Raw genomic sequence first — 23,377 nt, forward strand, 5'->3', positions numbered from 1 at the left:
AAAGCACACACAACTGTCTCGTACTCACCTGGAAAAAGTAAAACGTAACAGCCAGTTGGTGGTGCTGTTGCAGCATGTGATGTGGACTCTTTTCCACAGGGAGGCACCCACTGTAAAATCCCATTATTAAATTTCCTGGAAACCCCCATAAAATAATGATAAGAAGTCTGTGAGTTCACTATACTGCACCATTAATGTTCATATCTCAAGGTCTTTTTTATTAACATTTACACATTTAATGAACTACTATATTGCTTAAATATGTTTATGTCCTACATCCATTACATACAGCATTGCAGAAAGTACATTAGAATTAGAAACTGCTTAGTATGGGCAAGCTGATCAGCCATGTATAATCTCATAATGACAGGACTTATAATAATGAGATTGTGTGGAAGCCTCTTGAGCTCCATTAGCTCTCACTGTATTAATAACTCAGCCATTTCTTATACTACAAACTCAATTCAAGCTTCAACATGCTGACTGCGGTCCACTGACAAACCATACATAAGCTTAGAATAATGACTTTTGTATAAGCTGCAAAATGCACGGAAGTCCTGCTCTCACTGTTACTGCCTGACTGAATATATATAGTATATGTGTGTGTGTGTGTGTGTGTGTAAACCACTTTAAAATTTCTATCTTAATCTCATATCTTAAACATCAGCTCCTAATAACACCTTTCATGACATGTGGTTTGGTGTTTTTTTTTTTTTTTTTTTTATGTAATTTCCAATTTAGGCTTTCTTGGTGATTTTCAGCATGAATTTAATTGTTATATTTCTTTACAATAAATGTTAAGTTGTCATTGTTTCAGTTTTAGTTTTGGCACAGGTGGTAGGCATTCAGAAATTTTATTTGTACATTGTTGTCTAGAATATAAAACAAATTCATAAAATATTGAAAAAAAAAAAAAAAACATAGTGTAGTTCTTACATGAATATTTCAATAAGCCTCAGGATAAATAACGGTGGCACAACATGCTGGGAAAAAGCAGTGCCCGAGCGCAAAGCTCAAAATTATTCCAGTCACAAAGATTTGTCTCCTAAATAGTCCCACAGTCCACGGCATAGCGTAATCTCTGTTCATTCAAACAGTGTGAGTCAAACAGTGTAAGACACATCCTTTCCCATCTGTACATAAAGATAAACACTAAAAACATTTTGATTAGGTTTCATTTTATTGGGTTTCAAAAATCGAGGTAGGAAGCTTTATTTCAATTTTCTCTTTTTTTTCTTTTGGTTCATGACAATGTTTTGCAACACCTAGTTTTCATCTCAGTTCACAGATCAAAAACACACACGTTAAGGCTTCCTCCGTTGAAGACAGTCATATATTACCGATCTGCACAGGAACATTTGTCCATCATGTAGTGTAGCTACAACAGGACCAGTTCATCAAAGTTCTCAGTACACTAAACAATTAATCTTTAACCATAAGGTAAAATTAAAGGATAAAAGCTCTTCACTGTCCTAAATGATATCAACTGCAAAGAGAGTCACTATTGAGGTCATGAATGGCGTCAGTATGATAGAATAAATGCTTCTGTGAGCCTTCAGGCCTCAACACCATCCAGTGGTATAGGCAGCTCCCCAGTAGCATGTTTTATATAATGCAAATGCAGCTTTTCCATTTCATCAAAGCCCATATCACATTCACAACACTCCCATTCCCAATACTTGTGCTCTCTGTGCCTGCGTGTTGCCTGTGACTCGTCCAGCTCCTGTCCCACTTGTGACGTTACAGTTTCTGATTTCAGCTCATCGGGTGGATCAGGTCCATCTGAGCCAAGTGGCTTTGAAGGCTTGAAGTGATGCATAGGCTCTCCGCAGTCCGAGTCTTCAGAGTCCGCATGATCCCCAAACTCAGCATCCTCTCGTGGTTCTCTAGGTTCACTTTTCTCTGCGTGTTCTTCGTTTCCTGGCTGCTCTTCCATGTCTGTATCCATTTCCGACTCCTCTTTCACACTAGTGAGAATACGTCTCTTCATTTTAAGAATGCGCCTCTTTGCAATAATCGCAGAATGCTTGATCCCCAGGGATCTCCCACTGGACCCAATATAAACTCTAAAATGTTTCTTTCTGTGTGAATTTAGATTTCCAGGGAAAGAAAAGCTCTTCCCACAAATTGTGCACTGGTGAGGTTTCACTCCAGTGTGGATGTTGTAGTGATTAATAAGGTGTGTGGACATGTGGAAGCTCTTATGGCAAGTATTGCACTCATGTTGCTTCAGATTGTGACTCTGAAGGTGTTTATCTAGTGCCCCTTCATCTGTAAAGCCTTTGGCACAACTTAAGCACCAAAACGGTTTCTGTTTATGGAGATCAAGGTGGGCCATCCATGACTTTAGAGAACTGAAGTCTTTGTTACACTGCTCACATCTGGGAGGTTTTGATTTGAATGGTTCCCGTGACATGTGAACTCTCAGGTGATCAAGGAGCCGTGCTCGCCTGATAAATGACATCCCGCAGTCTGGACACTCATATTTATGCAAATCCTCGACGTGCTGACTTTTTGTTGTAGGTGCCTGGTTTTCATGCAGCCGTTGGTGTTTTCTGAATGAAACCAGGTACGTATAAACCTTCCCACAGATCAAACACGAATAAACCTTCCGAAGTTTCTCATTCATTGAGACGACTCCAACATCTTGCATTGAGCTTGAAGGTTTTGTCTGCGCTGACCTGCTCACATCACACCCGTCTGCATCACTGTTTTCTCGATTGTATCCTCTCCCGGAATCCAGTTCTGTTGCAGGATTCCTGTCGTCTCCCGTCTGGGCTTTTTCTTCGTCTTCCTTCTCCTCTTCCTCTTCCAGGGCATGCTGGTGCAGGTGAGTCTTGAAGACTTCACGGTGTGTAAACTTCAGTCCACAATCCTTACATGCAATGCTGAACTGTTTGACTACAAGAGAAGAAAAGGGACCAATTTAGACACTTTGTCAGTAAGAACAGTCAGTACATAGATGACATTTTCTTCAACAGATCATTATGAACAGTACGAGTCCAGCAGTAGTTTAAGTGCAGTCATTACTGGTGACCTTACTGACGTTTGACTGCAGCAGGTAAAACTTACAGGATTGATCTGTGATCTTCTCTTCATTCACAGACAGTCTAAAGTATTTCAGAGAATTCTTTATTAAAACATTTCTTTTTAGCCTTTTTGATTATGTCTGTAAACCAAGCAAATCATCTGTGGAGCCAGGAGTGCACCAGCTTTGCTCTGGGGGTTGGACTTGTTCGATGGCATATTGCTTACATGTCTGTTAATTATGAAACGATGTCTTGCAATTAAAGCAACCACAAAAACTGTTTTAAATATTACAGCAGGACACATATGAATTCTGAGATGATTTAATATCAAAAGACTGATTCATAAATGGAGGAATGAATAATTTTGTGTTCTCACAATGAATTCTGTAATTTGAATTATTAATCATTTAAAGTTAGAATAAGTACATATTAGAAATTGGAAAATTAAATGTCTATTTAATGCATTAGTTAACGTCAACTTCAATTTGATTAGAATTTAAGACATAAATATCTATAAAGATTCTGTGACAAACTGTGACTCCATATCCATAATGTTGTGTGTGTGAAAAAGGCTGACAATCTGTAGTGACTAATTAACAAAGCAAACACCTCCATGAAGCTATTTTTGGTCTAAAAATGACATTTGTGTCACAATTACTGGTTAATTGTAATGCTGCGATAATGTGCTAATAAAAACCAAATACACGGCCAGCACTAACAGCGCAAAAGAGGAGTGCCAATGGGGAAACAGAAACATTAACAAAGCAGACTGGTGAGTCCACATAGGTCCACATCAACTAAACTGAGGCTCAATTAATCACACAACAAAACAATTCAAGCAAAAGTTATCAAGTTTATTCTTAACTTTTTCGAGAACCTTTTCTTCATTGTTTTAGAAACAGCAAGTAACACAAGTAGTCAAACGGTATATTGGTCATCTAGAGGAAAAAAAAAAAAAATCATAAATTAATATAGCAAAGTAAGTCTCTTGTACAATACAAATACTTTTCCCACTGCGTAAGTGGTACAGTAGACTAGCAACTATGTTACATAAATGCTATTCTAGCTAAAGTAATGAATAATCTTCCAAAACCATAGAAATATAATACTGAAAAGGAAAGAACGTGGGAGCTTGTACATCAACTAATGCTATAAGTGCTGTATGTAAATTACAATTACTTGAATGTGAAATTTTTTGTGGTCGTAAAGGCTGTAAAGATCTACATGAGGACATTTTCATATAAATAGTGAACATTACTGAATTTCATATATCTTATCTTCTCTGCAAATATGCACACAGGTCCTCGTTCAGCCAAACCTCGGGTATTTAAAATGGCACCAGCAAAATGAGTATATATTTGTTGTGCAGTTATTAAGCTCTTAAGCTTTGCAATAAGTAGTGTGTCAGCAGCACTTTTCATTTTCTGGGAATATTTAAATGCAGGAGGAAAAACATCTACATGCATACATTTTTTAAAGTATCCACATAGGAGCTACCATACTTCAGCCAGTGATCCTCAAAGTATATTAACAGAGTCCAGTTGACAGGTCTATTCAAAACAAGGACAAATCAAAAACTAGCTCGAAACTATACATTAGTGAAAACTAAAGGGGTTACTCTGTAACAATTGTACACATTCTAATCCAGTGTAAAGGACAGCCTGAGAATAGGAATATAAACAAAGGAAGTGCTTTTTTTTTTAACATAAAAAAATTCTCAAATAATACAGAAACAATTGGAAAATCATGTTCCTACTTAGCCTAAATAAAGGTCAAGGGAGGAATTTTGAAGTAGTTTGGCAGCCTCCAGAAAAAAAAACAAAAATCCACAATTTACAGTGTCTTCATTTCATCCTTTCCAGGTTTAGTCTAATACACTCGACGGGGCATACTCAACATACTGCTGGTGCAAATCAGCAGTTCCACATTCAAGGCAAGTGAGGCCTCCTGAGGAGACAGCAGCAGGGGCATCACTCTGCATTTTTGAAATCACCAATACATTCCTGGTGATGGTCAATAAGGTCCTGTATTTCACTGTAGGTCCGGGGGCAAATCGAGCAATGATACGAGTCATTGTTACAGTGCTGAGTTTCATGTTTCTGTAACGCTGTTGGTGAAAGAAAGGCTTTGCCACAATGTTGGCACTTATGGCTACTTTGTGTCTGGCTGTCTGGGTTGAGTGAAGGTTGGTTCAGCACAGAGGATGGGAATGACTTCCCTCTGCTCTCAGCAGTGGGGATGTTGGGTTTTAGAGGCTTCGGGGTTATAGCAGCACTAAGCCTATAGCGAACTTCGTTTGGGAGACGACAGCGGACTTCATCATGCCAGGCGAGGTGCTGCTGCAGCTGATTCTCTGTCCAAAAGCCATGGCAGCACAGGGCGCAACAATAAGGCCGGCTCCTTGCCTTGGTCTTATGGGTTCCTAATTGTTCCTCCGTTTGGAAAGCTTTCCCACACTTATCACACTTGAAGAGGCATTTGGCTGTGTGCTCCAACAGACGGCTAAGAGGTTGGGAAACCTCAGCCATGCTGTCAGGAGTTTGGATCTCCCATTTAGACCCATGCTTTACCTCCAGGCATACTTTCTCACGGTCAAGGAGGGCACCTGCAGAACTACACTGCTCACCACCACGATCAACGCATGAGACAGACTTCACAGGTGAGGGGTCCGGTCCAATTTTCTTCTTTCCTCTGTCAACATGGTTTTTCATGGTCACTGTAGTTCTGTCTACAGCTAAATCTTCTGTCTTTCTGACATCACTGCTTGAGGTAATGGGCTCTTTCGTAGCCTTATTTTTGACTTTTGTTCTCTTTGAGTGTGCCTGCCATTTGTGGGCATGCAGACCTCTTGCTTTGGAAAAGGTCATAGAGCAGAGGGGACACTGGTGCGTTTTTGGCTTCAGTGTCTTCGACACTGACTCACTCCTACTGAAGTCGATGTCAACCTGTTCTGGGTCCTGGTTAACTAAGGTGAGCGCATCTCCTTGATGATCGGCAGCTTCAAATGGGTTGCTGTGCTCATCTTCACAGTGGGCAGTGAGCAGTGAACCTTGCAGAAATGTTTTTTCACTTTCTGGACATGAAACCTCCAAACTCTGTGAAATCAGGGCGCTTTTGCTCTCCACACTACTGTCTGAATAAGGCTCTGGCTCACTTTTGGTTTGACACAGAGGATTGAACATCTGATGGCGCTGCAGAACACAATGGTTAAAAAACTGTTTGCCACATTTGTGGCACTGAAAAGGTCCACCCTCTGTCTTGTAGCCGACAGATTTCAAATCATCATCTTTTAGCAAGGACCGTGAAAACTTCTTTTCTCTGTGCCATCTTTTGTGGGAGCCGAGGGCTGAGTTGGACATGAATCGCCTCCCACAGTCTGAGCAGTGAAACAGTCCTTTACTTGGCTCTTCCTGTTTAGTTTTCTTAAGCATTGAAGACATGGACAATTTTACTTTTGCTACAGATTTGTAACCTTCAGCGTGAATTCTTTTATGAAAATTCAAAGCTCCTACCACCGAAAAGCTTCTGTCGCACTTCTTGCATTTATATTTCAAATCATTTGTATTTGGGTTTTCTAAGTTGCCAACACTCGTATCAACTTCCATCTTAGGCTCCCCACTCTCCATTTCACTTACTTCAGCTTTAACTGTGATTTGCTCAGAGTTTTCCTGTGTGCTGACATTTATACTATCCTCGTGCAGTTTTAGGGTATCATTATTTTCTGAGGATTCTGTCTGACAATCCACGGCCTGACGGTTTCTCTTAATGCAAAGTTTTTGATGAGCCCTCAAAGAGGCCTTGTTGTTGAAATGTGAGAGGCATGTTGCACATTGGAGGTCTTCCAGTGTGACAGCAGATCTTGGTGATGATTGTGAGTGTCCAATCTCATACCCATGGCTTTTCATGTGAAACTGAAGTGCTTTGGCACGTGAAAACAGCTTCCCGCAGTCAGGACAGCTGTACGTGTTCTTCTTCAACTGCTCAACCTGATGCTGGAAAGACTTAATAGGCGGCGGGAGTAACTGGTCATTATGCACAACCTGGTGTCTGAGGAGGCTGGAAAAAAGACGGAACGACCTGTTGCAGAGTTCACATTTATGATTTCCATTTTCATGTTTTCGCATGTGCAATGCCATAATGCCCTTGTGACGGAACTTTCTACCACACACTGGACATGCAACCTTAACACTGGAGCGTGGGTGTCCATTAACAGAGCGCAAAGATCCTGCAACACCCTTTCTTAGCCTCAAATCTGCACACTGAGTCGGACTTTGCTTGTGGTGAGAGTAAGCTCCTAGAGACCAAAAACCCTTCCCGCATTGTTCACAATGATAAATCTTTGGGCCTAGAAGGGTTTTCTTTGGATTGTACTCTTTCTTAGTGACAGAAATATTCTCTTTCTTTTGTGTGGAGCAGATTTTCATATGGTTAAACAAGCTAGCTGCATGCAAATAAGACATCATGCAATCTGGGCATTGGAATTGTTTTCTTTTGGGATGATGCAACTGATGAGAGACTAAAGCAGACAAACGTGAGAAGCATTTACCACACTCATTGCATGTCAAAGTTTTCTTCTCTAATCCCTCTGCCAGGTACAAGACATCACTGCTTGTGTTTTCATTCTTGTGTTGCTGTATGTGGCTGTGGTGTGCTGCATAGCTACTGGCTGACCTTGAGTCTGCCACTGACTGACCTTGAGTCTGTTGTCTTCTCTTACGAATGCCATGCCACATTCTGTGAACGCGCAGTGATGAGGCACTAGAAAACCAGCGGTAACACTCTGGACAATCAAATCTTTCCTCTGTCGCTTTATTCTCAGCTTCCCTCGCTATCGGTGCACACTGCACATCATCTTGCTCAAAGTCAATTTGTACAATTTTCAAATCCATTTCTGGTTTTGAAACAGCACTACTGGGGGAAACTTCAGTGTCGTCATCTCGTACTTCCTGATCTGATTCACACAGCAGCTCAAGATCAGGATTCAGGTCTTCGACGGGCTCTTCCTCAGATTCACTTCCACTGATCACCTGTACATTAAAGTCCCCAGGTTCATAACTTTCCACATCTTCATCAATCTCATTTACATATTCTTCAGTTATATTGGAGGGAAGCAGATTCTCAGATTCCACTTTTTCTTGCTCAGCCTCCTTTGTTTCACTTTCCAGATTTTTTTGTTGAGGAAGCAGAGAGTTGCGCATCTGGGCGTCCTTCTCCGATTCTCTGAAAACATCTGTGTGGTGAAGCTGATGGGAGTGGAGTGCTGAAGCCCTGGAAAACTTGAGGCCACAATCTTTACATTCAAACGCCTTCTTCTGTAGTTGACACACTTGATGAAGGAAAGACTTGGCTGGGGCTTCCTCGCTGTGCACCATGCGTTGGTGCCTGTAGTAGAACGTTAGAGTCATAAATACTTTTCCACATTCCTCACATGGGAATCTTTTCGCTGAATCATTTGAGTGATTGGCATGCCATCGCTGATGGTTGAAGAGGGCGATATGGCCACTGAAGCCCTTTTTACACTCATTACAGTAAAACTCAGTGCAGCTTTTCTTTGGTTTCTCTTTCATTTCTTCTGGAGAGCACTGACTGTTGCGGCTAAATCGCTGATGCGTTTTAAGGCGCATCAAAGCAGTAAAGGCTTTACCACATGAACACTTAAAAGGTTTTTCAGGAGTATCATCTATCTGATTTTCACTGGGTTTGGCTTCAACAACTGATTCCTCAGTATGACAAGCCTCTCCTGAACCCCTGTTCCGTGACTTTACTAACTTTTCTTCATGACAACGCCGGTGTGCATCAAGAGCTGAAGCACGAGAATAATTCCTCCCACAAGACTCGCACTGGAATGACTTCTTTTTCAAATGTTCAAGGTCATGAAAAACTGATTTGGAGGCTTGTCTGTGTGAGCGCTGATGGTTGAGAAAGTGTCCAATCACACCATAACATTTCCCACAGTCTGGACATTCATAGGTGTGCTGCTTTGTTATCCCAGAATTGATCTGAAAACTAGTCTCCTTCAGAGAGGTTTGACCATGGTTCTCCTCCATGTGCGAGTGGAACTCACTTGGTTCAACAAACGAGAGTGAACATAAAGTACAGAATTTAGCTGTTTCACTGTCCTTTCCTGCATTATCTAAATCATCCAACTGGTTGTCTAAATACATGCTTTCTTGCAGGTGTTGATGGCGATGCTCCAAGTAGGCTGCCTCCTCTCTGAAGGCTTCTCCACAATCGCGACAGCAGAAAACCCCAACCCCTAAAAATAGAAAGGGGAAAATAGGAGGTCAAAGGCACTCCTGCTTTCAGAGAAAGAAAGACAGAAAAAAAAAAATCACAAAAACACAGTTGCATATTATGTCTTTATTTTAAAGTCAATTAGAGTTTACAGTATAATCACAAATACAACATTGTCCATAAAAAACAAAACACGCATTTCATTTCATTACATGGAGTGAATACAATGCTTTAGTCAACCGACCTTTGTGAAGTTCAATCATTTGATTATTTGATAGGCCTGGTGCAGAATATGTTGAATTTTATAACAGACAAACCAATAGACTGTGGTACTGCACCACAGGGTTGTGGAAGAAAAACACAGATTTTCTTCACTGTAAACCTGACACTACTTCCACAAATCGAATTGAATGGCCTACACTGTCCTGAATTCAAAAACGGAACAGAATTACTTCAGGCATGATTGACCATGTTCTTAAAAGAACAAGTTGGATTATTATGTCCATTTTCACCAATGAGTCAGAGAGTTATTAAAAGCACCTTTGCTGATCAAAGCTGAAGTTGCATTAAACTGTAAAGTGCTTTCATTAGGTGAAACATCTGGATTAAACAGCCATATATGTGCCCATTAAAGCATTAAACTTATCATCGGCAGGTGATACCTGCACATCTAGAAAGGTTGACCTTTTAGTCTGAGACAAGATTCAAGATAGTATGATGCTCCCCTCAAGTTGCACTTGGTAGTCATGTTGATGACAGAAAGTTAAGTACACAATATGCTTGAAGTACAAGCAGTTTAAGTAGTGACAACATTGTTGTCTGACACTCAACAACAAAAACAGACGCCGCAAAACTCCTCATTGTTCTCTTTTCAACAACTTTTTTGTTGTTGCATTGCCATGTGAAGAGACACATGTAACTTCCTCCCCCTGGGTCCATCATTGTTAAGGTCAGTGTACTTGACCATAATGAAAGTATTTCAATTGATACTGTGTTTATTTATGAAGTTCTAAAAGATCTGTGGGTTGTCCATGTGCACTATTCATACAGAGAGTCTACACAACGAAGGTTAACACTACCCAATTTGAAGGCACTGTGACCAATCAAAACTCATGTCTTTGCTTACTCACACCAAAACCTTGTATAAGGGTAATTGGACAATGTTGTCCTGCCAGCAGTTATACAATCATGTCAAGTTCTTAAAAAGAACTAACATGCTGAAATTACCATTATACAACATATCCTTCTAAAAGGTTAGTTTATCTGAATCATTTGTACCATCCATTCAACATGTGATCTGAAGGGGGCAGTAACATTCTTTGTATGTTCATTTTGCACACAAAGAAGTGCCTGGATAGAGAATAAACTACATTATAAATACATTTTGAGTTTGTTTCTGTGTCAGTGTCTGGTCAGGAAAACTGTTATTCTAGGTAGCACATGAAGCTAAACTACCAGTTCAAGTGCACACTGATGTGAAAGCAACTGAACAGAGAAGCGTAACATGAGTAAGTCCAAAGTGGAGACTCTGTAGATTGACTCTGCAGCCTCATTGATGGAAAGCATATGCTCTGCCATTGAACTGCATTTTATACAAATGCTACTAAATGTAACAAAACTAAATATAATAAAAAAAAATGCATTACATTAAGCTCTGTAAGAGAGAATAACACTGTGCTTGAACTCATCAGATTTCAAGCATCTACAAATGAAATAAGACAATAATCTGCTTGTTAAATGTTTTGTGGCTTAAAAATTTTAATAATTGCAGGTCAGCTGTCCATGTATCTGGCTTCTCAGCTTGGCCTGGCCACATATTAGACACTGTTCAATTGGACCATAGCAATAGCCTTTTCTTTTCTTTTACATCACCACTTTGAACAACGTTACACTGCTAATAATGGATTTTTTATATTATACTTCGATGTAAACATTATTGACAAAACCTGATATGTAAACTACCAAACTCTATTTTTTAAATCAATTTCCACATGGTTGTGTGTCAGCTCTGTCTCGGACCACTGCTGCGTTTATTCAAAAAACAGCACTGATCATCCATCAATGAAAGAGGCAAACGACCAGGCGTGAATATACAACAATGCAAGCTCAGGCAATGCTAATTGTTAGCGTTGCACATTTGTGGCAAAAGTGTTGATATTTTGCCACAAGCAATTAACTTTCCCTGCGCTGAAGTTGATGTAGGTCATAACGCCTGAACACCCTGGTGGTGTATTGATAGCTCCATTAACTTTTGAATGACGGCCACTGGATACTTACCATCACTGGTGTCCTCAGTCGATGGATCGACGTTGTTTTCAGATGCCGTATCTCCATGGTGGGGTCTCTTTCTAGCTCCGTCCTCCGTGATCGCCGCGGCAGTAGCTTCGTCCATCTTGGCGTGGCTGTTTGGTAGTGCTAGCTTATTCTAGCTAGTGCTCGTTAGCTTAACAGCGCCACCGTTGCTTTGGTTTTTCTTAACCGGAGTCACTCGGCGCAGAGCAAAGCTTAAAAACAATGAAACAATGAGTATGTTGATCTAGTCCGTTACCACATAACAAGGCAGCATTTTGTAACGTTTTTGGCAAACGCGACTGATGTACAGCGCTGCTAGCTGTCTCGCGAACACACCGGCGATGTGTGGCCGTGCATCTGAGCGGAAGTGGATTCTTCTTCTTCTGTTTTGTTTCCTTCAAGCAAACACGGTTGACCTGCAGTCAGTTCACTACAGTATGAATGTAGAGTGAATCTTTCTCAATGGGATTTACTCATTGAGTTAGACTGGCTGAGTAGCGTCTAACTGGCTCCAAGCAAATCTAACAAGTTTAATTTTTTTTTTTTTAATCTTTTAAACCATAGGTCAATTTTTGTCCCCACTGACCACACCAGCACTGGAAAACACTCAGATAAATTATTTCCCAGCACAAACATTTTCAGATGTGGTTCATTCAGACACATTTTGTGGGAAGTGTTCTAAGGATCAATTAGTAATGTTAGGGATGTATGTGGGATTTCGGTTGGGGAATTTCAGTCCCAGCATTTATGTTATCCCAGACAGACAGAACTTCATTCAGAAAATACTTAATTTTCATCACAGTTATGCCTTCATCAACCTTGACGGAAACTTGTTTTCCATACTTTTGAATTTCCACAGGCAAATTCAAAACACTGAATTAGATTTAGCTAACAAGTACAGTGCAACACATCATTATAATCAAAGGCAAGTTTTATTTAATCCAATATGTGGACATCATGGGAAATTTCTATTTCTTTCCATGCTAAAACAGTGGATAGAGGTAGAAGGGCACATGTGTTTCTGAATGTTAAGACGCTGAATGTTAAAACGCACAGGGACTTAGAAAAAAAAAAAAAAACAATGGACCATGTCTTTATTTTACAGTAGTAATGAAGATTTTCAGTCACTTATATTGGGGCACCAAAGCTACTCAAATGCCCATGATCATAACAGAGGAGATGGGATTCTGTACTCAGCTAAATCTACAGTTATGGAATTCAGTATTCACAAAAAACACATTGAATTGTACTCAAAAGTGGACTTCATTTTATAAATATGGGTACATTCCAATCTGAAAGTCATTCTGGTGTGAGACACATTAAATGGCACTCATCAGTTTACAGTGGGTGCTAAGTACTTTCACCCACAATCCGCTTTAATCTAATTTAATTATTAATCTTATTATCAAGTATATCAAGTCATGACACTTTGCCAGAAATTTGCTGAATTTGATTGGACATGATTGGCCCATTTTATCTAATCAGTTTCATGTTTGTCTTGCCATTGTACAAACTATTAATGACAAAACATCACATAAATCCCAGTTTTATTACAAAATTCATTATTTGACAACAGTGTCATCAATAATTGTGTAATGACTCTACTTCCTCCCTTTTCCAATAATCCCTCAAGTGTTAAATTTACAGAAAACTCCCACTGTGAAATGACCTTTACATGTAACCGTCACATTTTCTTGAGATCCTGTTGCTTTTGACCAAATTAAAATGTGGATTTTGCTCATGAGATACTTGGACCCAACCAGTGGCCCTGTGAATACGAACTTCCTAACAGGGTTATACTGTATGTAGTCAGCTTTCCATTGTATGTTCTGACATGTAATTGGTGAGCCCAACAACCCGTTCCTCCCCTCCTCAAAAGCAAAAACCTTCATTTCTTTACAGTATCTTAGAAAGAGTTGCTCTGTGTTTTGGGAGTGAGGTCACATTGTTGAGTCTACCTTAAGCACAAACTAGGCCTAGAATATCAAGACAGCAGACATGCAGACTGTACTCATAAAAGGCACACAGTATACTGTACATGAAGAAACAGTTCAAATGGTTGAGGACATATGAACGGAACTATAAAAGTACTAATATTATCTAAATCTAAAGGTCATTGGCAATAAATGAAAGGTAGACCATAGAGCCTCATTAATCTGGACCCCTCAGAAGTTGTTTAAACAAGTTAAAATGCATTTAAAAAGATGGTGAACGTAATTTAATGGCACATGTATACACCCTCTATTACAAACCACACATTGTGCAGTCTAATTTGGAAATGAAAGAGTTTAAATCCAACGTGCAGACTAAATCAAGTTTCACTTTTATCTTTTTGTTTCTAATGCCCATCCACTCAACTGGTCAAACTGCACAACTGAGGGTCAAATAAGTGAGGCTTCACTGAAAGAAAAACTAGAAAACAAAACAAAACAAAACATAACCAAGACTTGTTGCTAGTGTAGAATTGTCAAATCTCTCCTTGTGCATGTTGCAAGTAATGCATTTGTAGATCCAGCTCCCGAGGAAGGGAGCATCCGCATATCATGCACTGGAGAAGACGTTCCGGAGCAAAAGGCAAACGGGGTCCGAGTTTATGAGGTTCTGTCCGTGGGGCGAGCTGAGGTAGGGGCAGGGTCTGTGGCATGTGTGGCCTCTCGCTCATGACTGCCTGTGGTGTGAAAAAAATATTTGGGTGTGGAGGTCTTGAGAGTGCACCAACTGCGACAGAGTGAAGAGGGTGAGGGCCTGGCAAAGCAAGAGGAGGAGGGAGCGGAGCAAGTGGAGGTGAGAAAAAAGGAGAAGGCTGATTTATTATTATTTGAGTGCCTGTTACCATTGGTTGTTGCTGCAGCTCCTGTCCATTTCCTGGTTTGAGTTGCCCAGTGAGCAGCGTTTGAGGACCCACTGGATTACTTTGGAAGCCCCATACTGGTGTTCCCATCCCCTGGCCAAAACGATGAGGCTCGTATTGAATGGAGATGGGAACCTTCTGTGTACCTGTCTGACTCTGTACACTGGCCCAGCCAGATGATACCTGCTTTTGCTGCAACTGAAAATCTTGATTATTTACTAATTTCTCAGGGGAGGTTAAAGTCTTTGGAATACCTGGTGGTGTTTGTATGTCCCACAAGGTGCTACCTACCCCATGAGAGACAGGAGTTGAAATTGGCATAGCACTGCTTTGGTCTATTTGAGCTGAGGTGGACGCACCTGCTAGGCCTGAAGTCCACTGCTTCTGCAGCTCACAGCCATTCCACGGCTTCTCTGGCTGGCTAACAGTCGATGGTATAACTTGAGGATTACTCATGTCCCACATTCTAGTGTCCTCTTTCTTAGGAGGAGTGGATGACTCCTTTTGTGTTGACATGGGGGCACCTGGCCATCTTGGCAGCTGAAGCTCCTGACCAAGCCTATTTGGAGAGCCCTGTGAATTTGCTAGTGGAGCAGGTCTGACACTCCACAGAGCTGCCCCATCTATGTAGGACGGGACAGAAAAATCATGCTGCAAAGAGCTTGTGGAAGCGAGTACTGTCGATGTGGGTGTACTACTCCAAGTAACAGGCTTTGGCTGCCTGAGCTGCTCCATCTCACTCACCACTGATGGGCTGGATTTTTTTGGCACAGCTGCCAGGAGGGAGCTGACAACAGAAGCTGCACTCTCTTTCATGTGTGATGACTCTGAATTCTGAGCAGATGAGGAGCCCGACTGAGTTATTGAAGGGCTATCTGGCCAACCTGGACTTCTCAGATGGAGGTGCTGCTGTCCTGGCTGTGGTGGGCTGTCAAAATGTGTGTGACCTGCATGTTGCTGCTGTGATGACGGGACAGGCATTACCTCTCCGCCGTCCACTTTCCACTGCACCGGTTGAGGGTGCAGCTCGGACAACCACGGCTCCTTCTGCTGTCTGCCTTGTAAATCCATGCGAGATGAGAACATGGAAGACTGTGGCTGGGCTGCCCTTCTGTGCAACTCAGCATCTCTCATTGCAGAGACTGGGTACGGAGACGGCTGAGAGCTTACCATCCCTGAGCCTCCTAACGGCCTAGACCAGCCCCACACGAGCCGCCCCCCTCTCCTCCCCCGGCTACCCCTGCCTCTCGTCCTAGCACCCACCGGGAAAGAATTATACTGGCTGAAACCCTGCCGCTTGCGAGCATGGATCTTCTGGTGTACAAGCAGGCTGCTAAACCAGGAAAAGGTTTTGTGACACTCATCACAACGATGAGGTCTCTCTCCTGTGTGTGTGTTCATGTGATCACGGAGCAGATAGGCTAATCCAAAGCTCTTGTCACACAGGTCACACTTATGAGGTTTGTCACCATTGTGTGATAACATATGGTGCTGCAGTTGGGTCTCATCGCTATACCCTTTGCGGCAGCTGGTGCAGCGGAAAGGTTTTTCCTGATGCAGCTTCTGATGTGTTTTCATGTTCTGCAGGAAGGCGAAGTCCTTTCCACAATCGGGACATTTGTATGGCTTTTTGCCTGTATGGATGATGAGATGCTGCTGTAAGTAGCTACTAAATCGAAAGCCCTTGCCACAAACTTTGCACTGGTAAGGCTTGTCCTTGGAATGTATGCGCATATGCAGCTCTAATACTGAGCGGTGGCGGAAGGTTTTTCCACACTCAGAACACTTGTATGACTTCACACTTATGCCATCACTTCTCCATTTCCCCTGCATATTATCACTGTTTAATGGAGTAAATTGTTTTTTAGGTGGTGCTGCCACCGTTCCTAAATATTGTGCTACAGGCTTGTGGACGCTTAACAGGTGTACATTTAAACTGGATTCATCACGATAAACACATGGGCAGTGGGGACAGGTGAGTCCTTTGTCCCAGTGCTGGTTAATCTCACTGGGGGGTCTGGGTGTTCGCTCCAGCGTCTCATACTCGGCCTCATGAATAAGCATGTGGGCCCTCAGGTTAGCTGGTGCCCAGTAGGTCTGGGGACAAAGTGGGCAGTTGAACGCGCGTTTCGGTTCCTCGCTCTGGTGTGTGTTCTCTTTACCCGGCCCTCTGACCCCCTCCTGCGTGGACACTGGGGCCTGCTTGCTGGGCTGCTCAGTGGAGGAGTTGGTTTCGCACAGTCTATGCTGGCGGCAGTGTGCCTTCATGTTCTGCGCAAAGGCAAATTTTTTACCACACTCGGGGCAGCGGAAGGGCTTTTGGCCCGTGTGCAGATACTGATGCTGATGAAGGAGGCTGCTATACTTGAAGGTCTTACCGCAGATGTTGCACAGGTGAGAGCGTGTGTTGTCTGTGTGCTTGCGACGGTGGTCTTCCATGACGGAGTAGTGCTTGAAAACCATGCCGCACTCTGGGCATTTGTATGGTTTCAGGGCGGTGTGACATCGCTGGTGGTAGCGCAGGGCCATGTTATTTGGGAAAGTTTGACTGCACTCCTGGCATGTGAAGATGCTCTCCTGGGAGTGGGTCATCATGTGCTTAGTGACAGACACCTTAAACTGGAACTCTTGGCGGCACAGGGGGCAGTGGTAAGGCTTTTCTGCTGTATTGCAGCAGTTGTGGTCCCTCAGCTTATCCACTGTAGAGAAGATCCTCTCACATTCTGCACATTCAAAACTACCCTCCTCCATTGTCTGCACCTCATTCTTTGGAGTAACAAGTTGCTCCTCCTTCTCTTTATGTTCATTTCTGTGTTTAATGAGGCTGCTGCGGTGCTGAAAGGTAAGGCCGCACTCTTTACAGGTGAGGGGAGTGAGCTCATCCTCGTGCGCGTGAAAGTGGCGGTGGAGGTTGAACGTCTCGCGGCGGTTGAACATCTTCCCGCACTCCTTGCACACCAAACGGCACTTTTTTGGCTTGGCTGTCATATCAGCGTCCTGCCCCTCGTCATATTCAACCACGTCGTCTATCCCGTCGACTTCTCCCACCACCTCCTTCACCGGCTCCTTCTCTGTGCTCTTCTCATCAGAATGTGAGTTTCCTGTCTCTTGAATCTCCTCTGCACCAGCTGTAACGTTATCATCACCATGTGCATCCTGCTGCACCTCTTCAGCACCCTCTGTAGCATCATCGTGGTCTGAAAGTGAAAAGCACATTATAAAAACAACTTAGTAAACAGAAATAAACATGTACAATTGATTACAAATATACAAACAACCCATCTGTTGTTAATCCAACAAACTGCACGCAACTAACACAGCTATCCATCTCCAGTGCAGACCATAATCTAACTCACAGCACAGGATGCTAGCTTGATTTTGTTATGGTAATTAACGGTAGCAGAGTTGACAGTGTGTACTGAACCGGTAGTGAGAGCTACAGCTCAGATTAGCCTGAAGGCTAAAGCTAACTGTAAAATACATTAACAACGTTAGCATACCACACTTATCATTTTCCTGCTTGTGTGTTCTCGCCTCTTCGTCGTCGTCTTCAGTCTCAGACCAGTCGAAAGCCCGCTGCTCCTTCCCAGGAGCCTCCGTCATATTTTTCTCCGATGTTAGGTCGTCCGGTGAATTGCACGTCGTTTTGTCGGTTCCAGCGCCGGACTCGACACTAACCTCGGAATGGCTGGCAATACAACCGCCGTCGTTGCCAGCACTGGGTCTCTGCTCACCACTGGGGCTCTTGTTGTTTTTATTAAGTGTTGTTTCATCTCTCTGATTTAAGCTGCATCCCGACTCCACCGCCTCGCTCTTCTCCCCAGATGTTTCCACCTCCTCCGCAGGGGATTCCTGTCGTTTTGGAGACTCCGATGGGTCTACGGCGGCCATGTTTCCCCCATGCACCCCCTTGTCCAGAACACACAAGGATCATGCTAGCCAGCCTGAACAAGGAATGCCATTTCCGGTAGAAACTTTCAAAATAAAACTGTCATTACTAGCAACCCACTCTAATTTTTAATTTCAGAAAATGCCTGTCTACTACCCCTGTGATTTTGTTGTGCTACACATCAAATACTGCCTACACAACTGATACAACTAAGCACAGACACACTTTTCAACATAACCATTGCTCTTACATTAACTTTTTATATGCCATGTGACAAATCAACAAGTGATCATCTGTATTTATTTGCGGTCCATATCTGACTTTTATTAAACTTTAGTTACATATCAACAGAACAGTAGCTATCTACAAAATATAAGTTGTGCAAAACTACGTCGATGATGGCCATATGCTGTTTCTTTGCAACTATCTACAAACACATCCATCATACTGCATGCACGATTAGAATAAATAGCCCCTACATACTTATGTATGCTTTTAAATTCCACCAGAAACATATGAGTTAAAGTCTGAAGCCTACTGTGATGTAAAAGTCAGTTCTTAAAATGTAACATTTTTGTCTCAAACACACTGAACAGAACACAGTCTAACTTTATTGTCCAACCAACCAAAGCTGGGAAAGTATGTACCATGAGACTGTTAAAAAGCACAAGCAAACATTAGCAGGTAATTACTATAGCTGTATAACTACAATATATGGTAACAACTGCAAATAACAAGTACTTTATGACAATGCAGTTAGTGTATCAGGAGAATTGAGACAGTACTGAACTCGTAAGAGCATCATGAGCTTTGCTGAGTTCTGCTGCAAAGCATGTTCAGTGACATGCATATTCAACATCAGCACCTATGGTATGTTGTTGTCTGGGTATTGAAAGTCTCATGAGTGGAGTTGTCACTCCACAGAGCAACTGTTTTTAAGAAAGTCTTTTAGCACAAGAATATGTTTGTATGTCTGAGGAACCAAGCTAATGTTAAGGCCACCCTATGATCTCATGTGTCTGATATTCTTATTCACTTCAGTCCTCTCTGAAGACAAACTAAAGTGCGAGATGGATCACTGGTATGGAGTGGGACGTAAAACTCCAAACAACTCAGTTTATTTTTACAGAAACACTGTCGATAGAAAAAGTGGGCAATTTCTTGTCACATTTTGAAACATCAAATATCTGCATGACGTGCACTTGGACTTTCGAAGCACTTTCTCCTCAGCGCCTTCTTCTGCGCCTGTGATCAACAGCTCTTCCTCTTCGTGGCCTCTGCACACTTCCATTTGAGTCTGTGGGTGGATCAGAGGGAAATGTGGCATGTACGTCAGGGGACGATGGTGCAGGTACCACCGCTACAGCTGGCTGATTATTTGCATGCTGGGTGACCAGCGGTTGCTGCTGTATTTGCGTCTGGTGCTGTTGTGACTGTTGCTGTACTACATGCGGCTGCTGCTGATGTTGTAGGTGTGTTTGCAGTGGTGCTTCAATCCGCTGTTGTTGTTTTTGCTGCTGCTGTGGTTCTATGGGTTGTAGCTGCTGCTGCTGCTGCTGCTGCTGCTGCTGCTGCTGAGCTGGCTGTGGCTGTAAGTGCTGTTGAGAAGTTTGTGATTGGTGTGCTTGTTGTACACGATGCTGCTGTGGCTGTGGTTGCTGCTGGGCCTCAAGTACTCCTAACAGCCTTTGCAAGAGGACATTGTTTTGTTGTAGACTGACTGCTAATGTCTCTTGTGAGGCAACAAGTGTTCTCATGTCCTGTCTGAAACCTTCACTAAACTCCCGCAGACTCTTCTCTATCCGATTTCCCAGCTGAATTGCTGCTTCCCCTAACCCTCTGAGCTCATCTTCAAGCCAGGAGCTGCGGAGAGGGGCTTCAAGAGGACCCTGCTGTGCTCCAAGTGATGGCTGAGGACTGCTGGGCTGAGGGCTGCCATTAAGGAAAGGTGCACTGTAGAGGGGGGAGGGAGGCAGCCAGCGTTCTGACGGAGGCGGTGGTCCTATGCCCAGACCCAGTCCTAATCCCAATTTGTCCTCCATGCTGTTCTCTGGTTCACAATCAGGTTCTCCCATGTCTCTGTCACGCTCAGGATTGTCCTCATCTTTCTCCAAACCATCTCTCTCTGATCCTTCCACTCCTACACCTGCAAAGAATTATTGGAAGTGAATATTAATTGCACCTATAGAATCTACAAATAAAAGCAGTCGAGATAATCAGGCAACTTATTTTCACCTGTATCAGAGTCAGGGAAGCATGGGAAACTGGGCTTTGGTCTGGTGCTTTGCTTTTGCCTGGCTTGTTGAAGTCTGGGGCTTGTCTGAGAAGGACGCCCGAGCATCGAGGCCCCTCTGCTGGACGGCAGGTAACAACTGCGGTGGCGAGCATCCGCTAGCCTGCCTCCATTGCGTCTCTTTAAGTCGTCCCAGCGCTTCTTCACCTCTCGAAGGGTACGTGGGACTCTGGACACAGCGTTGACTCTCTCTAGGATTCCTGCCCAAATGCGCTCTCTCTCCCGACGACGGAGCCTCCCCGCAGGACCAAAGAGCTCTCCTTCGCATCGGGTGACTTCTGACACCAACACCTCCAGCTCTGCTCCACTGAAACGACTCTTTCTTTTTCCTGCACCACCAGCAGCAAGTGCAGCCGACATAGCTCTGTCTGTGGAGAGAGAGGTGAGAGGTCAGCCCAAAAGGGAAAGAAAAAACCTTAAGGGAAACTAAATATACACTAACTGTGCCAGTGTATTTTCACCAGCATTATTTCCAAAATATGTTCAACTATAACTACTTTTGGCAAAGCAGACAGCATTAAGAGCAACATTTATCTCAACCTGACTTCAGCCTTCCTTGAGTGATTATATTGGTTCAAAATGCTGCAGGTCTTTGGATAAATAAAATGTATTAATGCACATTCTGGCTCTGTCTTTGCACACTGCTTATAAAATCATTTTATGAAATAAATTCCATAAGTGCACATGTTTTATACACTGTTGCCATTAGGAGCCACATGCTCTGCAGAAATTCACAAATAAATGAAGACATGCACGTAATTTCATTCAGGCTTACTTTGTTCAATGGACAAGAGGTCGTCTGAGGACATGCCTGGTGCCATGATGTTCGGATGCACCACTACCACATTGAAAGGGAGCCCCCCAGGTAATCCACTGCTCTGGTCACAGCTGCCGTCTGAGTCCTCATCCTCCCTGGGGAAGCCGTTTTCTGAGGCTCCCCCTCCAAAGGGTCCCTCCGGAGACTCCACTTTGATGTGCATGGGAGGTGATTGCTCGTACAGCAGCCCCCCCTCCTCGTAGTACTCAGTCATGGGTCAGACCTGATTTACAGCAGAACTGACTGGCGGGCCAATTCTGATCCTGGCAGCTGCTGCCCCATTAAGTTCAAGGTACAACTGAACCTACTGCTACAGACATTAGGACTCTTGAGTATATAGTGTCAGATAATTATGAACCTGCTTTGGGTACAACTGCCTCACACACCATGAGGTGGTTTCAAAGGAAATAGAGTTAAAGTATTGTAAAAGACTGTTGTTGTTTTTTTGAACGCTGGTCTTCAAATGAATCATGTCATTGCTGCAGCTTGACGAGAGACACAATCATACTGTCTGATTGGAGCATGTACTCCAGAGACTTTTATGGCCAGCTGCAGCCACTTAAATCCATGTCTACCCTTTTCATTTACACTGATATGTTACTGAAAACATATAGACACTGTGTAAAAACACCTGGAGCAGGCTTAAGAGCTACATCTGCACGTCCAGCTGTTATAAAGCGAGCTGCATCATCCAGGCAGAGAATCGCCTTCAGAGCTGAAATACAACAACAAAACATAACACTGCTTACAACTATGTAGCATTTTAAAATAGCTTTGTTGGTTTTGCTCAGTGATGTTGACTTCTGTATTCTGTCGCATCGATGCGCATTTTTGTCTGCACTACATCCGCAATGGTTGCGCATTCCGCATACATTAGGTGCTGATCTTGCAATGGAGCTAGCTGTAAGCTAACAGGCTACCACAGTTTCAGGTAAAACCGCGGCCAGCGACAACTGAGCAGACATGATCAGAAAGCTGAGGCTGGTGTATGTCTTACCTCATGGTAACTGCACATGGGAGGCAAAACAAAACCAAAACACAATTGGTGCAGCTGTTAGCTCAGCAGCCGATACACAAACCGAAGACAGTCGCGTACTATTGACGTCACTGACGGGGGTATGTTCAGGACCAATCAAGGTTTGGAAATGTTGAGCAAATGTATAGTTTTCTTACTTTTCCTGGGAAGGAGCTGATGAGTAAGCAATGGACTCACAGGGACCCTGAGGGTGCGTGAGTCACTGTGATCCAGCTGAAGGGAAATGGAGACGAATGGCAAATTAATGAAGTCCAATTAAAACTTCAGCTGAACATACAAAACAAATGATAGATAGATAGATAGATAGATAGATAGATAGATAGATAGATACTTTATTCATCCCCAAGGGAAATTCACAAATTCCAAAGAAGCGAAGCAAAGAATTAAAAGTTAAAAATAAAAATGTCCAAATGTGTCTGTAGGCAATTCAATATGTAGATAATAAAGAGTCTCGTCATTAATTAATGTTTGAGTGGTTTTAAATGAAGCAGTTCTTTCCATGACATTCCTCTGCTAATCTACTCAACACAACGAAATCAAATAACAGTCTCAGCATTTTGTCTCCATCCGCCCTGTAATCCATAGCAGTTTAGAGTCCTTCAGAAAATGTTGGAGGAGGTTATTAGAACTTTGTTCAAGCTAAAGACAGGAAAACATTTGAGTTTGTGTCTGATAATTGTTGACATCTAAGCAACAACTTGCAGATTTACAGGTCTTCCTAATAATCAATCACCTGTTAATGTTGAATGTCATTACAACTATTCAAGTAACATTTATATGATTAATTACATTAATATGATCAACTGTAAACTCAAACATGGCAAATGATTTTAGTTCATCTGTGTCCTCTCTACCTTTGCCTATTTTTGTGGGGGGCAGCTGCATCTGTATCTGTGCACACCATTTTAAAAAAAGAGTGACTCGTGTCATTTGGCT

The 23,377-nt window shown here is 42.7% G+C and overlaps 3 protein-coding genes across 3 annotated transcripts; all 3 read right to left on the reverse strand.

Moving 5' to 3' along the window:
- Window positions 1-837: 837 nt before the first annotated feature.
- On the reverse strand, window positions 838-11,940 carry LOC143324808 (uncharacterized). Its single transcript, XM_076737551.1, has 3 exons — window positions 11,541-11,940; window positions 7,723-9,285; window positions 838-2,901 (listed from the first exon to the last, which is right to left on the reverse strand). Exons 1-3 carry the CDS (start codon window positions 11,653-11,655, stop codon window positions 1,556-1,558), a joined length of 3,024 nt encoding a protein of 1,007 aa, XP_076593666.1. The 5' UTR covers window positions 11,656-11,940; the 3' UTR covers window positions 838-1,555.
- A 528-nt stretch (window positions 11,941-12,468) lies between these two features.
- On the reverse strand, window positions 12,469-18,339 carry LOC143325125 (uncharacterized). Its single transcript, XM_076738028.1, has 2 exons — window positions 17,907-18,339; window positions 12,469-17,603 (listed from the first exon to the last, which is right to left on the reverse strand). The coding sequence occupies exons 1-2, from the start codon at window positions 18,295-18,297 to the stop codon at window positions 14,023-14,025; spliced, it is 3,972 nt and encodes a 1,323-aa protein (XP_076594143.1). The 5' UTR covers window positions 18,298-18,339; the 3' UTR covers window positions 12,469-14,022.
- A 252-nt stretch (window positions 18,340-18,591) lies between these two features.
- On the reverse strand, window positions 18,592-22,509 carry LOC143325260 (uncharacterized). The gene is made up of 4 exons (XM_076738217.1): window positions 22,403-22,509; window positions 21,364-22,120; window positions 20,531-20,956; window positions 18,592-20,441 (listed from the first exon to the last, which is right to left on the reverse strand). The coding sequence occupies exons 2-4, from the start codon at window positions 21,617-21,619 to the stop codon at window positions 19,522-19,524; spliced, it is 1,602 nt and encodes a 533-aa protein (XP_076594332.1). The 5' UTR covers window positions 21,620-22,120; window positions 22,403-22,509; the 3' UTR covers window positions 18,592-19,521.
- Window positions 22,510-23,377: the final 868 nt, after the last annotated feature.

Source organism: Chaetodon auriga, chromosome 8 (genome assembly GCF_051107435.1).
Source record: "Chaetodon auriga isolate fChaAug3 chromosome 8, fChaAug3.hap1, whole genome shotgun sequence".
In the NCBI taxonomy this organism is placed as follows: Eukaryota; Metazoa; Chordata; class Actinopteri; order Chaetodontiformes; family Chaetodontidae; genus Chaetodon; species Chaetodon auriga.